Source organism: Octodon degus, unplaced genomic scaffold (genome assembly GCF_000260255.1).
Source record: "Octodon degus isolate 3935 unplaced genomic scaffold, OctDeg1.0 scaffold00138, whole genome shotgun sequence".
Lineage (NCBI taxonomy): Eukaryota > Metazoa > Chordata > Mammalia > Rodentia > Octodontidae > Octodon > Octodon degus.
Genome location: NW_004524714.1, coordinates 4,509,871 through 4,527,656, shown reverse-complemented (window position 1 = coordinate 4,527,656; position 17,786 = coordinate 4,509,871). Strand labels below are relative to the sequence as shown.

The following is a 17,786-nucleotide window of genomic DNA, read 5'->3' as shown; positions in this document are numbered from 1 at the left end:
GAGAGTATGGGCTTTAGGTCAAAAAAGCCTGGGCTCCAATTTAGAGTCACCATTTACTTGCTATGGAAATTTGGGTAACTAGCTTCTGGGGGTTGCTCAGGCTCAGAGAAGTACCTGATTACATACAGTTACCAAAGTTCCTCCATTCTGAAATGAACCTTTTCTCCCCCTCCCCCTTTTTTAACAGTCTGAAGTCTCATCTATAAAATAGGCATAATAAAATCTTTCCAGGCATGTCATTAAATACACAAAGGCCCTTGATGTATCAACTCTCATCGCCTTTTCTTGCTTTTGGAAAGACTAAATCCTCTCTTAACATGAATTCCCTTTAAAACACTCTTGATAAATAGTGAATTCATTGTAGCAAGTGTCTACTTGGGTCTGGCATGACAGTAAGGGTACTGCAGTCAGTTTGCCCTACTAGGTCCACGGCAGGTCGCAGGCTCGACATTCTTCCTCTCCCCTATCCACATCTCTGCTTCATCTCTACCTGCCTTACTGCAACCACCAACCCTGTACTTCTTTCCACACATTTTTGGAACGTGTGCACGAGCGTGTGTGCATATGTGTATGTGTATGTACCTGGAATCAAACTTAGGACCTCACGCTTGCCAGGCAGGCACTATGCCACTGAGCTAAACCCCCAGCCCCTCTTTCCACATTTCTTTCAGTTCTTTCCTTTTTGGGGGTCATATTCTCTGAATGTCCCTCCCCTTTCTTAAAAACAAATTTAAAAAATATTTTATTTATTTGATACAGGGTCTTGCTATTCAGCATCTTGGGACTTATAGTGATCCTCCCGTCTCAGCCTCCCCTGTGCTGGGATTACAGGCATGCGCCACAACACCTGGTTTCAGTGACTGGCACAGTGGCACGGCATGTGGTACTGGGGATTAAACCCAGGTCCCTGTGCTTGTCAGGCAGGTGCTTCGACTGTTAAAGCTATCTCCCCAGCCCTTCTGTCCTCTTTCTTAGCTGCAGTGCATTTCACAGGTAAAAGCCTGCATTTTTGTCTGAGTAAGCCAATGAATGACTCCAATGATTGAACTCACTACAGGATTTGGAGCAGATTATTTTCTGACTGGTATTTTAGAAGGTCTCTCTGGTTGTTGTATAGACAACAGACAGGAGGAGGCTAAGAGCAGAAGCAAGAAAACAGTAAGGCTGCTACTTCCACAGTCTAAATAAAAAGCCACAAAGATTTGGATTCAGCCAGTGGAGACACAAAAGCCTGAATGGACGCAGGCTGTATTTTAGAGGTAAAACTGATGCCTTTTGCTAGCGGTTAAGACATAGAGAGATAGTGCAGGGACAACTTCAAGACAGATGAGAAGATATGTGACTCAATGACTGGGGAGATGATGGTACCATTTACCGTGCTGGCCATCTGTTATGTCTTTTTTAAAAAATTTATTACATATATATGATATATATATATATATATCATATATATGATATATATAATATATATAGAGTGTGTGTGTGTGTGTGTGTGTGTGTGTGGCCAGCTCCGCCCACCAGGGGGCGGGGCTGGCTGGCATGTGGTGCTGGGGGATTGAACTGCGGTCCCTGTGCTTTGCTAAGTTTGTTCTAAGTAGGTGCTTTAGACCACTGAGCCATCTCACCAGCCCCTGTTATGTCTTTTAAGAGTCAACTTCACTACAATTTTAGAAGGAAAGGAATTAAGTACACTGCAAAGTAATCTGAAATGTTCTTTGTGTATTAAACTATGGTGAGCTACTGGCCCTCTTCACTAACTTTTCACAGCTATATGCAAAGGTCTCTGCTCAAATGTCAGGTTCTCAGGAGGCGTTTCCTGAACTCCCTGGATGGTGCCAGGAGCTCCCAGCACACTAGTCATCTCAATAAGTGCCTCATGTTCAAACTCCCACTAGAAGGGAATCTATGGCATACACGCTATAGTGGGCTGTCTGTATTACTGAAAGCTCTAAAAGGTTTGTCATCACTGCTCTAGAATAAAAAACGCCCCTCAGCAAGGGCCTCACTGTCCTTCACCAATGTCTTCTTGTACCTGGCACAGGTCTCACAAATGACGTACGTGATAAGTAGACGTGCAACATAGCTACAAACACATTACAGACCAAGATGTAGATTTTACATGAAGTTTAAGATAAAACTTAAGACTCTGATGATGCCATTGTTAGTCTGATGCCCTCAGACCATAACCTCATATCTGTGGCAGACATCCATGGATTGCCCTCTGCTTCCAGCGATACCTTTGGGAAGACTGTTTGAGAAGCCCTGGTTTACATTTAGGGTCTTGTACAAACAGTACACTAGCAAGCAATACACTGTTCTGAGACTCTATTAACCAGATGTTAAAGGGAGTTCATTTGACCAAGCTAATACTTTCAAGTTGTAGGTGAAATTTTATTTATTTATTTATTTATTTAGTGGTACCAGGTGTTGAACTCAGGGCCTTGAGCTTGCCAGGCAAGTGCTTATTCTACTGAGCTATCTCCCTGGCCCTGTAGGTGAAATTTTGTAAGAAAAAGATAGGAATGAATGTCACAAGGTAAATTAACAATATTATAAGAACTTAAAAAAACCCTCCAAACTAATAACATTTATCTTTCACATCAAAAGGCAAGAATGGATAGGAGGTTAGAAAAAATATGTTCAGTCATTAGCTGGTAATACAGAAAAACACCTCCACTTCATAATAGGAACAAGTATTGAATCAAGCTATGCAGAAATCTATTTTGTTTGATAAAACCTACTCTGAACTCTGTTTTGTAGATCAGGAAGAACCTATATTCCTATGTTGGTGTTAAAATTGAAATTGATCTGCCTGTTTCTCAATGGAATCTCTGTCCTACTCGACATCATGCTTCAGGAGACTGGTCCAGGCCAGCGAGTAGCAGCATTTTAAAACAACAGTAACAATAAACAAAGTATCATAAAACTCAGAAGGTCACTGATCATGAGGTGACCTTGACAGGAGAAAAAGTAATGAACTAAAGACTTCATGCCTAAGTAACAGGTTAGTAAATTTTACTAGCTAAATCTAGGAACTTGACAGGCCATCTTCACTGCGTCAAAAACACACTCTCAACTGTTAAATAAAAAGGTTTCATCTTATTCTTCTAAAACTGGATTCTCCATCTACTATTTCTTCAACAGTGGAGACTTTCTATCAATGCAGGTAGATTCCAAATGTCAAGTAGGTCAGTAACAAATGAAAAGATAGAAATTTTAAAGGAGATGTTTAAAAACAGGCTTTAAAAATGAGCCTTAGCAGAGAACTGACTGGAACACACTGTGAAAAGTCTACTACAGTTAAGTACATGAATATTAACAGGAAAAAAAATCCTGCTGTGTTCATAAATAGTTATGACTTGATGAAATAATTACAAAGAATGTAAGTCAAAATTTTAGATTAGTTACAAGTGTTTATAATGATATTCTATCCTACAAAATAAAACTATTTTAAAACCTTTAAAGTTTCCACTGAAAAAGCTACTTCACAAAGAATTTCTGCTCAAATATCTACTGCTTTCTGGTTTTTTACAAATGAAAACTAGGGGTTCACTGCCAGAGAGATTTAACTATCAGGACTGGGATCAAGTCTGTATCTTGTTTTGTTTTTATTTCTTGGCAGTGCTAAGGATGAACTCAGAGCCTTGCAGCACATGCCAGGCAAACTCTATTACTAAGTTAAACCCCAACCTCTTTTCCTTTTTTTTTTTTGGCAGAACTGGGGATTGAACTCAGGCCCTTGCACTTGCCAGGCAAGCGCTTATTCTACTGAGCCACCTCCCCGGCCCCTTTTCCTTTTTTTTTTTTTTTTTTTTTTTGAGATAGGGTCTCACTAAGTTTCCAGAGTGGCCTCAAACTTGTGATCTTTCTGCCTCAGCCTCTTGGAATTACAAATGTTTGCCACTGTGTCAAGCCAAGTCCTCATTTTGATTTAATAAAGAACTAGCTTAAATTCTAAGTTTATTGTTACTGTTAACTGAAGAGCAACACATTTAGTCTAGAAAAAGACTAAGAGAAATTAAAGGTTTGTACATAAGGACAGAGATGAACTGCCAGCCTACCACAGGATTTCTGAACTCTTGTTCTAGTGTAACCAGTCTCTAGTAAATAAGCAATGTGACAACTATCAACTCCACATGGCACACGTGTCCTTTAACTTCAGGCAGTATTTCTCATCTTCTCACTTGAGTAACAGCAGCACAGAGACATGGGGGGTTCTGCCCTCGATCAGGTGAAAGCTGTGTGCTGAGAGAGCTGGCACTCTAATTCTGCCCTGGACATGGGGCACGACAGGCATCTTGTTACATAGACTGAGCAGCCACCTTGGTAGGAGCTTAGGAAGTACAGCATGCTCGTCTCTGACCTGGCATCTCTTCCCAACAAGTTCACGACTAAGTTCATGTATCACAATGGGCAAGTGATAAGTATTTCACACCCAACTGTGAGCAGCACAGATTTTTTTTTTTTAATAAGTAAATGTACTTGCCTTTTCTTCTATGACAAGATTTTCCACTTTTCATTAATTACCTTCTGAAAGAAATCCACTCCTCCATACAAAGTTCAAAACCACACAATGTACTCCACCTTTACAATGTTAACTTTAAACAAGTGTTTTTGCCAGAGTGAAAATCATTTCATTTCATGAGGACAGATTTAATAAAGCAATTGAAAAATTTTATTATAAATAAAAGCTTTTTGGATTAAGGAAATGGATACTATAATTTATGTAAATATACTAATCTCAATTGGCTTCTCTAGTAAGAAAAGGAATAAATGTAGATCAATGTTTCTCAGGTAATAGTACTAAGTCTTTGCTATGGATATGGCAAAGATGCTGATGGAAATGGTAGGGATGTGTTCACAAAGGTGCATTTAAACAGTTGCATGCATGATAAATGTGGATGCTGTGTACAGAAACAGACAAACAGGTATAAGATCAGACAGAAACGGCTACAGATAGAAGGAAGACACTGGCTCAGCTGAATCCCAGTAAGTTCATTGGGATTTCATGGTCTAAAAAATTTATGACAACAGAATTTCTATAATGAAGTTTTAAAAAGTTTTATTTCATTCTTGGCTAATTCATAATGATATATTCTTGAATAAAGAATTTTATCACAAAATACATAGCTATGTTAAAAAATTAGAGACAAAACAAGAAAAATGAACTGAAATTCTAAAGAAGGATGAGTACTTATTAAATACCTGTGAGTAATCAAAGCTATTTAAAAACTATTAGATTAGTTCCTGGAACCCCAAAACATCTACTTTCCCCTGGGAAGGAGAAACTATGCTTCTTCAATCATCCCCTAAATGCAAAGAGGTTTGACCCCCATGCAATAGATAAAAGTCACCCAAAAAATGAACAAAAGAGTTGTTTGGAAAAACCAGAACACCATTCATCCCAGCTAACGACTTGTTCATTATGAGTGATGATGGATAAAGACTTCTCATGCTGAGATGAAATCAAGATTTATATGCATTGTTTCCTCTCCCAACTTGTGGGAAGATCATCATCATTTAATTCTATCTCTGCGGCCAGTGATGGGCATCCAGAGAGCTGGTTATCAAACGGCGCAGTCAGCTGGCAAAAGCCGAAACGTGCAGTTGGCACATCTGGACGGAGCCGCCACAGCCGAGGGTGAACAATGACTCCTGGCAAGCATCCAAATTGCTTGCAGACGCTAGCAGGTCTCATCTACAACCGCCCCTACCAGCATCTCTCTCTCTCTCTTTTTTATGAGAATCAGATTTTCATTGCTCCATTCAATTGCTCTCCTCTGCCATTTTTTACAGCTCTTATCGTTCCCCTGGAATATGGCCTTGAGACAGCTCATCCGTGTCCTTCACTGTGTTATCTCTGCTAACTTTTATTAAAACTTCAGCTTTCATCTGAAGATAGCTAATTAAATCTGGAACAGATTATATGCCTCCCCTTAAAACGAGCATGAAACTGTTTTCTTCAAACTGTGCAGTGCTTTCTTTTTCTTTCCAAAAGGTGAAATCAAAGATTTTTAAGGTCTCTTTATTTATAAAACTAAGATATCTGACATGTCATATATAGGCTGATTTACAGTACAGTTGCCTGTAGCATTACAAATCTTTAAGGTATTTCTCAGAATAAGTGTTTCTCAATACTGGTAACACTTTTTTCCAACATGCTTTAATTTTCATAGCTAGTACCAATAAGTCTGTTTTATACATAAACTTGGGTAATGAAGAGTTAGAGATTAACAGGTACTTGTGATTTATCTTTTGCAAAAAATTTTAAATTGCCCTCAACTGGTAAAAACAGAAATTTTTCTTTTTACCACTCCCAAAACATTAGTAACTAAAAGTTTTCCCATTGAAAATTACATGAAATTAAAAGTAATTCAAGAGCAGAATTGATTCTGTTTTTAAGGCAGTCTTCCATCAACTAATGGTTGCACAAATAGCTCTGTCTTAATTTACCCACATTATTAATGATAGAACGTCCATAACTGATGCAAACATATTCTTCTCATACACACCACTGACCCTTTTTGAGGTCCAAGGAAAGCTAAAAAACCCCCAAAAAACCCAAAACCAAAAAACACACTTTTTGGGGGGTAGGGGTTGTTTTACTTTTGTCATAGACTAGCTAACCAAATCTAGCAATCATATTTCACACAATTGAGGCAGACATCAGAAAATGTACACACAAATAAACACAGACACACCCATGCATGTGCATACATGCACACACACATGTGCGCACACGCACACATGCACGCACACACACACACACCCCCTCAACACTTTAGGCTCTTTTAACTAAGGGTTAAGCTCCTATTTCCATGATATGATTTTAACTCACCTGCAATTTTCTGAGATCCTTTTCTTCGCTTCACTGCCTTAAGCAAGATTTCCTTCATGGTGACCTTTGTGTTGTCCACCTGAATAAGGGAGAATCCATGAGCAGCATTTCTGTAGGAAAAGACAAAATTAAATTATCCCAGCATTCAACCACAGAAATATTATTAAAATCATCATTGTGTTTTAAAGTAAGTATAGATCAAAGTACCGATTGTTCAAAAATTGATTAAATAACTCTACTTGTAATGCTACGGCAGGGCTGATGCATTCTAGTACAAGCAGTTCCATGTGCAAGAGAGGTCACGGTTGGGGAAGGCTTTCCTCATTTATCTCAAATTGAACCTAACTGGTCTGTGTGGGTCAGCTGCATCAGGGGTTCCTCTGCAGCAAGGGGTGACAACTGATAAAATTGGCTTGTGTCAGCAGATGTCACCCCAGGCAGATACTACCATCATCATAACAAGCTCACAGTGCTCCATAGGAAAAACCTGGGAGGGGGTGTGGGCAGGGTGAGGAGAAAGGATATCCCAAAGCAATTAGATGGAGGAAATGATGGACTCTTCCTAATTAGCTAGTAAAACATCTATTTAAAAAAAATATATATATATATATACACACACACATTACAGTAGCTATATAGAATGGTTTAATCTATTTAGTCCTAGCAAATCAAACCACATGTTAAGCACAAATAATTTTAAGAAAAGATACTAACACTACTTTGAAGGTTCTGGTCAAATTGCATAGGGGAGGGTTTCACCTAGCTAGGAAAAGCAGTTAATGAACAAGTACTCTAAAAAACAGCTGCCTATCTGTTGGGTGAAGTATAACTTCACCAAGACACTTAATTGCAATAGCAAGCATCACAAATACTACCCACTATGTTTGGGCACTGGAACAAAACAGGCCAATTCCAAGCAACTCATGTAACAAACAGGACCCAAGTTTCCAACTATGGAACATGGGAATTGCCACAAGGAGTTTGGTTGCGTTCCCATTTCCCTGTAAGAATCTCAAGGGGGAACATGGCCAAAAAACATGGCAGAACTTCATACTGACAAGAAATCTGAAAGAAAAGCCAAGCTCTAAGCTAAGTCCTGGAAAAGCTCCCCAATGGTAAGACAGGCTTGGAAGGGGCCTGAAGCCTAGGCTGGATCCAACCAGGTGGCTGGCTCACCACAGGGGTTCAGGCTGATCTCAAAACTGAGAACCCAATTTGCTTCCCTAATACAGAGACATCTCTACAGTCTCCTCTCCATACGGCTCGCTGTTTAATCCTTGACATTCCATTTGTTAAAAAGCAAAAGCCGATGCTGGTCTGGCCAGCACGATCATCCATTTTAACTTGGTCAAGTTCTTGCTATCGAACAGCAGGCCTGAGAACTGTCAAGCTAATTTTACTGAACACTCTGTTACTGAATCATGCCTGAGCTCCAGCCATTCTTTACCTCACAAGCTGGACCCCATCCCAGAACAATCTTTAAAAGTTTATTTTACTGATCAAAGCAAAATAAGAAATAGCTCTTAAAAAAAAAAAAACAAAAAAAAAACAAAATACAAACCTATACTTAAGGAGTGATGCAGTAAGTGATACGTTGGCAGAAGTACTGAAATGTAAAGTGCCTTGTGCATTTAAAAACTTGGGGTATTTGCTCTGGCGATAGGCCAAGATGTGCTTGGAACAAATGCCAATCAGCCACATTCAGACCTGCCTTCCCCTGCTTTCTCCTCAGACATCAGTATGTGCTCCATCTGTGACAATATGTTGGGCAATGGATGAGGAAGGCCAAAAGCAACACAAATTCTTAGGTACTCAGAAACTAGCTCTGGCCTATTCCTCACAAACTCCCATCCACCTAGTTCTACCTGAACTACTGTACATTTGGGCTGCCTCATAAATTGCTTACATTCTCTTTGATCTGCTGTTGCCTGACAGCATTATTTCAGGCCAATACGTTCATATTTTTCAGCAAAGGCAGACTAACAGCTCAAAAAGAAGCCTTGTGTTTGGACTAACTTCCATAAATTAAAAGTGTCCTTTTAAAAGATTTTTGAACACAGGAAAATCCCCAGTCTGTATTTTTCTGTCATTTTACCAAAATGTGCCTAGGTGACAAGGTTAAAGCAAGCAGAGGAAATCCCTGGCACTTATCATCCACAGGCATTACTGATAAATTGTGTGGTGGAGGAATAAAGGATTACCTTCTGTATTTTTTCATTACACTTTTCTTTTGTTACAGAATACATAAATCCATTGTGGCACAATGTAATATGTATCACCATGCTACACCTGCGGACGCTTCTGAGCGGCTGCCATGTCTGTGCAGTCAGGAATGATAAGTGAACCACCCGTGAATGTTAACGATAGTGATCATTCTGAGGTAACTCGGCTCTCCATCTTCCTTTACAGCCTTCGTGCTGAAGCCAGGGTAGCAAGGTTCACGAGAAGAAAATGAAAACAACAGTGAAGGGAAGGGGCACGTGCGGCACTCGGAATGGGCTTTCACGAAGGTTCAGTATCTTACTCTGGGGCTCCATTTCTGTAAAAACATGCACATTGAAAGAGGCTCTAGTTCCATCCTGCATGCTCACCCAGACCCCGTGAAAGTTTCCTCAGGTCATCCCACAATCCACCACTCCCTTTCCTCTAGACAAAAGTGAACTTTAGATCTTGTGCCATGTCTAGAGTGCTGTAGTGGAGTAGAATGGGCAACACCTTGGTCTTGAGAGATACCTGTATCTGCTTCTAAGATGTAATGAATGTTAAGTGGTTCTTGGTATCCTTCAAGGTGTGACTATTAAGTTATGCCTAGATTTAATAAATGGAAGTGGAGATGTGCTACCACAATTTTCAGCTTGACTTCCAAACATTCTGGGGTTTATGCCTCATTTCTTTACATCTAGGGTTTTTTATGTGCTTTCTAAAAAGTCTACTGAAATACATCTTTTAGAGCCTCTCTTTCGTCATTGGAGGGCAGTGTGTCTGACACTAAGACAATGATCTTGAGGGAAAACGTGTGCTACTAGTGCTGCCTCCCTTCCTCTGCTGTGACCTGCACAGAGTGACTGGACCAAAACACAGGCAAGTCACACCTAGACCCAGCTCTGGGCTCTGAATCTGCTCCCCTTGTGAACAGGCAGTTTGCCTGCCCTGGGTGAAGAGCACTCGGGGCACAGAAGAGGTAGCTGCCTTCCTGAGGCTCTAAGGGCTGTCTGTGCTGGTGCAGAAAGAAGCTCCACTTCAGAGAGCTGACTAAATGCTGCCAGGAGTGCTTCAGTCAATTCAGAGCTCGGCCCTGTCAAGTCTGCAACCACTGAAAAACGTACAGGCATCTTAAAAAGAGATTACTCACTTGAAGAATTCAGCGCTGTGTCTGTACAGAGACATTCAGTTACCACAGAGAAGTTCCGATACCAGCGTTAACTGGACACAATGAACGTTTCTCTACTAAGTAGTGAAAGAGAGGTGATGGGAAACAAGAAACCAGCACAGATCTTCATCTGGACAGCTCTGATTCTGAGCAGGGACAGAGCTAGAACCAGACCCCAGGTTGGTGGGCGGGGAATTAAATATCCTTTGAAAGAAAGCCTGGTTGCATAGCTAAGCAAAATGTTGCCTTAAGGACCCCAGCTGCATCCATTAAATGAGGACCCAGCACTAAGGCTGGTAACTAGTAAAAGGAGCTTCTGAGTGTTATCTATGTTCCTTTGACCCAAGTCATCATCCTGGGAGAAGAAACCCCATCACTGTCACCCCTCAGCTTCTATTTAGATTGTTTATTAGGAGGAAGGGATCTCAATACTCACAGCATGTAACTAGTAACATAGTGTATTAAAATGTGTGTTTGCTGGGCTTACAGGCAGCATTCAGGAGGGTGTTAGCAAACACCCTCAGGTCCCAGTATGTAAAACCTCCCTCTTAAGGGACAGCAATCTGGGCTCAAGTTTTCAAAGCTTTCTTCTGTGAGGCAGTAAACCACATTTTCTACCTTGATTTAACTGATTGTCTCTGGATGGGGATAGTGGAAGTAAATAGTCATGGTGCTTATGCAGAGAAATTCAAAGAGATTTTGATTTGTACAGTATGTACTATTCCCTGTGTAACAATTACAAAAATAATAGCTGCAATGATTAGTCACCAAACATTTATTATACATCAGTGCTGTTTTAGCCCTTTCTTTAAACAATTATATTAAACTCATTTAATTCTGTAATAGGCATTATCATTATAGTATTTTACAGAGACTAAGGCTTGAGGCATCAGGGAATTTATCAGGTCACTTGTCCACTAAAGATCCTATTTGAGATTCAGTTATCAACAATATGGGCCCTAAGTTATATAGCACAGTCCAGTGGGAGAGAAAAGGAACCCAAGAATCTAACATTAGAGTTCTTTGTATATGGGTAAGTGCAAGGAGAAGGGCTGCTGAGACTGGGTCTCAGAGAAACTTTCTAGCATGGCTTAGCTTTACACTTCACCATGGAAGATGCTGGCAACATCAGAAAGCAACAGAGCACAGCAAAGTCCAGAACGAAGCTCTGCCTTCCCTGGATAAAGTACATAATCACTCTGACTTCATTTCCTTGTGGGCAAAATGGGAATGATAACAATCCTTGGACTGTAAAACTGCACTTCCAAAGTATTTACCGTAACTCCATCATAAAATAAAGACTTAACAAGCAATAACTGATATAATAACGATAAGCTTTTCTTTCTTTTTTTTTTTTTTGAGGAACCAGGGATTGAACTCAGGCCCTTGTGCTTGCCAGGGAAGTGCTTATTCCACTGAGCCCTCTCCCCAGCCCCAGCTTTTCTTTATATATCCAAAAAAAAAAAAGGTATGTAATGAGGACACAATGACAACAGTCAACATTTACTGAGTACTTCTTTGTTTACAAAATTATTTCTCAAAAGGCAGGTCCCATTTATACCTGGAAATTGAGGTTTGGCCAGGTTAAGACCCTTGCCTGGAGTTACTCGAAAGATTAGTGAATTCCACTGGAGAATCCTGGAATTGACTTAGTGAGCCTCCAATGCCTGTGTTTTTAACCCCTTGATAGCTCAGAAAGGAGGCTGAGACTCTGGGAAAGAAGAGAATCACGAGAGCAGAATAAAGCCTCTTGACCAATCTGTGGAAAAGGCTGGGCTCCCAGGATAGGATGCTCTGTTTGATTAAAAATGTTCTGACTCTCAGACTAACCGTCTGACCTACAAGGTCTTTCTTAAAAAAGACTTTGAAGAATGTCAAGGTTTCACAAGCCACATTTCAATTTCAAGGGGTAGAAAAAGATGCCAAGAGCAGGGAGACGGTCTCCAGTCCTGACCAGGTCGGAACAGTGATGAGGATGCACTCCTCTGCTTCCCAGCCTGCTCTGGTTCCACTTTCCTATGTATTCATTGTTTAGCACCTCAAGCTAGAAAATGAAAGTATATGAGCAAGAGAAAAACTTGTAATAACTGCAACATGCTTGCTTTAAAGTGAGTCCATCAGGTATTACTTTATCCATAAAGAGAGTTTATACTAGTATGAATGCCACAGTTTGTTTCCCTTTGCCCTGACCAAAATTTTTTAAAAGATCAAAGCGCATGTATGAGCACATGATGTTTGACATTGGACAAAACAGACATTTTCCAAAAACATAACCCGCTAGACTAATGGGCAGTGAGAAGCCAAAATGACTGCCCTCCGCCTTCTCCTTGTGTATCTTTGCCAGAGTCCTTGGGACTTGCCAAATCTGGTCATGCCTGCTTAGCTTGCTCGACTGATTGTGCCAGAAAAGAAAATAAGACACAGATGTATTTGAGCTCTTTGAGATGCCAGTAAGAGAGACAGCTAATGGCTTCATTTCGACCCTCCCCTTCCAGCTGGGCACAGGTGGGGGATAATGAGGTCCCTCTCCCTAATCAAACTCAATTATTTACTACTCTATATAACCGCAAAGACATTCACATTCAGTTCAGAATATAAAACACACCGTGGGCTACTTCCAACCACTGCCAGTGGGTATTTATAACAAACTCAAGTGGCTAACAGTTTGCCTTGGCAGGAGTTTAAGTGTGTAAAGTTTTGCAAACTGTTTCTGTTCAAATATGTCCTGCTGAAATGGGGTCCCAAGCGGGGTTCCATAACTGTCAGGTCAGTGAACTGCATAACATCTGAGAATGTATTCACCATGCAGTGCAGACAGGATCTGGAAATCAAACGCTTCATTCTATCGCAACCTTCTGAGAAGCATCACAGTTTTTTCAACAGTAAGACTGACATTGTATTAATAAACATTACAAGTCACTAGCCTGACATGTACATAGCAGCAGCTGACAGACTCCAACATAAGCTGAGGAGAGAACAGAGGAAATCAAAATGAGACATAGTAGCTAAACATGGCCAAAGGGGGTGTCTCATGAAACAACTCACATTAACATTAGAAATCTGAGTACTAAACTTTCAAGAGACACGGCAACTAAAGTAATGATCTGGTGTGATTTTTGGATACCAAAGTAAGTTGATGGTTATCTAAGATGTATGCCTATATTACAGGAACAAAACAAATTCTGGCACAATTTCAACAGCCATTCCAGTGAGCAAAACATACATATTTAGCTTGTCTGACCTTTACATTCTTAGAAGTATGTAATTAATGCTTTCCATCTTTATTACTTGCTCCAATATTTCTGTCACTTCAAACAGACACAAAGAAAAATCTTTTCTTTTCTCTAGACAGTAGCTGTTGCCAAAAAGGAAATCAAGTCAGATTTTCAAATACAAAATTAAACAGGCTGCATATGTTACATTTCCACACGAGGACAATCTGGACAATGAAAATGTTTGCTAATACAACAGAATGAAAAGAAACAACACACAGTTGGGCTTCTATGACTCAGACAAACAATAGCTAGGATAATTTATATCCAAGTTGTCTGCTCTGGTTGTGGAGAATACACCCATCTTTATTCCTTATTCTATTTTAGCCTGTCCCTTACTAAATTATGCGATCATGGGTGACTAGCTCCCTCTCAACCTCAGCTATATGCTATAAAAGTGAGTTGCTAATATGGAGCAATGAGATGGTACCTAGGAGCATACAGTTGAGTAAATGTTCAAAAATGCTCTTTCTTTTTCCTTTTCTAGACCCCAAGGCAACAACATATAAGAGCAGGACACGCTTTGAGCTAATGACAACCTTTTTAATAAAGGTCTGTTCATTTGGTCTGTGTTGGAGACATATGAAGAAGATAAAAAGAACAAAATAAAAGTAGAAGAGAGAGCCAGAAGAAGAGGTCTGAATGATGCCTGTAGAGAGGCAGGCTTGGAAGATGTCCTAGCTTAGAAGGAGGAAGATGAGGGCCACAAGCCAAAGATTGTAGCCCAGTGAGACTTGTTCCAAAACTCTTATCTCCAGACCTGTAAGAAAACACATTTGTGTTGTTTAAGACACATGCACACACAGCAAAACTACAGACTCTTTTTGAAAAAGCCCATGCAGGAAAGAACAATGAATCTGGGGCAAGCCTCTCAAAGCAGCTCACCCTTTCCCTTTATGTGAAACCAAGGGGGTCTAGGCAGTCACTGGGAACCTTTGGAGCCATGATCCCCAATGCACCCAAGCTTCTCACGCAGGACATTCCACCCTTTACTGCATATAGCTCTTTATCCAAATGGCAGAATGCTAACTGTATTCCATCTGCTTGCAGTTCTTGCTTAGAACTCTTTGTTCCTGAGTTCATCTAATACACGTGTGATGTAATGAAACCATCACAGCTGTATTTGTCACTGCTGTTTGTGAACTCACAAATTCTGACTCAACTATCCCTGTCCTACCTGGCTAGAGGACCAGCAGGTTTCAGCTTAGTCATTGCTGGCAGGGGGGCATCTCCAGATGCTGGATACCATCTGATATTCAGCACTTTATCTGGCATTAGGGGCCAGACAAAACCCTGCCATTTCCCTCTCTCTTCCCTCTCCCCTCCCATACTCTTGCGATCCAACCAATCTTAAGTGCTTAGGCTCAAAGTCATTAGCAGTCAGCAAGTTAGGGATTCCTGCTTATGTATACATTTGCTCTATCCCAAATCAATCAAGAACAATAGTTTAGAAATTCACTTGCAGACTTGGTAAGCAAGCAGTTTCCATAAGCCAGCTCCTAATCGGGGCAAGCCGTTAGAGTAATCCACTCAACTTTCTCAAACAACTTTATCACCCACGGTTTCCTGGAGTCCTGGGGCTATGGGCCTGACATAGAATGTAAGAAGATAGGGCTGGGCATCATGGTGCAAGCCTGTGATGCCAGTACTCAGGAGGCTGAGGCAGGAGGATTGTTTCCAGTTTGAGACCAGCTTAGACTACAAAGTGAGCCAAAGTCAGCCTGAACTGCATAATGAGATCCTATCTCAAAAAGACAAATAAATAAATAAATAAATAAATAAATAAATAAATAAATAGAAGACATCCAAGTCCACATTTTTTTCCCATGGAACCTTTGCCCAATAGGGATTCATTTAAGTTAACTAGTTGTTCTTTTAAAATGAAAATAATTATAAAACATAGTAACTCTTTACCTCTGCAAGATGTAATAAGGACATTTTAAAAAAAATTTTATAGGATGAAACAGATTTATTTTCTGGGAGGCTGAGGCAGGAGGATCACTGTGAGTTCAAGGCCAGCCTAGGTTACATAGTAAGTTCAAGGCCAGCCTGAACTGCACTGAAACCTTATCTCACAACCAAACCAAACCATGTATTTTCTAATGTTTCTGTAATGAGTACATACTATGTAATAAAAAAAAACAAAGGAAGGTTAAATTCCATTTGCATCTTGTCATAAAGTATTCAAACTGATAAATTTCTGATGATATCAAGAGAAACAGCATTATGTAATGCTTCCAACTTATCAGGGTCTGAGCCAATATGAATCTTTACAGCAGCATTTCCTGAGGCTGATGGACCTCTACCCATCAAAAGATGAATTTGCCAAAGAAGTTTCAGAATTCAAAAATTTTATTTTAGTTCACTGGAAATTCTATATATATGGACACCTATGTATGATAAATTTTTAATATGAGCTAATGAAAAATATGGTGTTTAGGTAAAAAAAAATACAGTAAAAGACACATTGCCCAGGAGAAAGGCAAGCTCCTACAGTATTACTGGGTCCTCAGCTACCTTAGTGACAAGCTTCTGGCTCTTCCCCAAAGTCAAAATGACCAGGAAATGTAAACATTTTCAATCAATTTAGAACACTGAGGCAGCTATGATAGCACAAGAAAAGACCCTCAGGAAAGAGGACTTTCAGAACTGCTTCAGAAAGTGGCAAGAAAGGTAAACGTGCTCGAAGAAGGAGGGTTGGAGGGGGATGAATGGCAATGTGTCTCTTACTTCATTAAAACTTAAAAATTCAGGGCAGCGACCTGGTGCGGCGGTCTCGGCGCCGGGCTGCGGAGCGCGAGGTCGCCGGTTCGCTCCCCCGTCCCGACTCTTTCTCTTCGGGGGCTGCCCCTTAGCTCAGTTCTTTAAGTGGCTGCTTCAACAAAGCAGTCAGGCTCAGGTTGCTGTGGTTCATCCCCACAACACAAGCCAGCCAGTCATGCCTTGAAGGCATTCGGAGCAAAAAAAAAAACAACAAACTTAAAAGTTCAACATTCACTGTATTTTGTGATCACAACTCCTATGATTATAACTGAACTAAGTATAAAATTATTTGCCTATCACCAAATCCTTTATATCTGTCACCACATACACACCCCTATGTGAAACATGGGTAGAGATGTAGCCAATCTTACACATTCCCCTTTCTTCATCCAGATGCGGAAACCATGAGTCATTGCTTAGAGAAGAAATACCCAGGAGAGACACCTGGCCCTCTTCAGACAGATGTGAATGAAAAATAAACTTATTGGAATAGCTGGAGGTTAATGTAGTCCATGCCCTTTGCTGCTGCATTTTTCTATGGCCACTTTTACACTACCATGGCAGAGTTGAGTTACATAAACTATATGACACACAAGGCTGAAATATTTATTATTTGGTCCTTTGGTAACCCCTGGGATGAGCTGGTGAGAGTTGCAGGGTTGTGTGTTTTCAGCAGCTAGAGTTATTTGACATCACTAATAGACTTAGAAAAGGTCAAATGGCACCACTGCAAGCTGTATGCAAAAATCATTTATTGAATAGAGAAAAATGGTGGGAGAACTCAGTGGGCTCAAGGTTCTCTACTGGAGTAGGGCTGCTGCTCTCTGAAGAATTTGCACTCCTTGGTACACAAGTCACAGTGCGTATCGGTATCAATCAGGCAGACAGTCCACCTTTGTACAGACCAACTAACAGCAACACAACCTAAGGTGACAACAATCCTGTGATTACTGGGGACAGAAACAGGGTAATCTCTTAGATATAGGATTTTCATATCTAAGACTAACAAGGAAAGTCCTGGGCAAACTCCTATGACTTGGTCATACCAGTAGAAAGTATGGTGGAACAAGTGCAAAGATGACTTTTCGAGTGAACAACATTCAAAGTTTGGGGGATATACCTTATAAATCAACTGGCTCATGAGGCTGGGGAGATGGCTCAGTAGAATAAGCACTTCCCTGGCAAGCGCAAGGGCCTGAGTTCAAACCCTGCTTCTGCCAACAAAACAAAACAAAACAAAACAACCAAAATCAGTCAATCAATCAGTCAGTCAATCAACAGGTCCATTAAAATAATGTTCTAAGAAATAAAAATGTATTAATTGTTCAAAAGGACACATAATTTGGTATTCATGTTTCATGAAAATAAAGATTTAAGCTGACAGGTAAAATACTTAATATTCGTGAAACCCAGCATCATCAATTTCAGCAAAATATCAGTTATTAAAATTAACCTGTACTTGGGCCGGGGAGACGGCTCAGTAGGATAAGCGCTTGATTGGCAAACGCAAGGATCTGAGTTCAATCCCTGGTTCGGCAAAAAA

General features: G+C 40.4%; 1 protein-coding gene across 7 annotated transcripts in view; it reads right to left on the bottom strand.

Annotated features, from left to right (window-relative positions):
* The window catches only part of Mapkap1 (mitogen-activated protein kinase associated protein 1), a 271,952-nt gene that overhangs the window by 92,147 nt on the left and 162,019 nt on the right, over nucleotides 1-17,786 (bottom strand). For all 7 annotated transcript variants that reach the window (XM_004641570.2, XM_004641566.2, XM_004641567.2 and 4 more), the window contains one exon: nucleotides 6,839-6,948. In XM_004641570.2, the coding sequence (XP_004641627.1) occupies nucleotides 6,839-6,948 (110 nt within the window). The remainder of the gene's footprint in view (nucleotides 1-6,838; nucleotides 6,949-17,786) is intronic.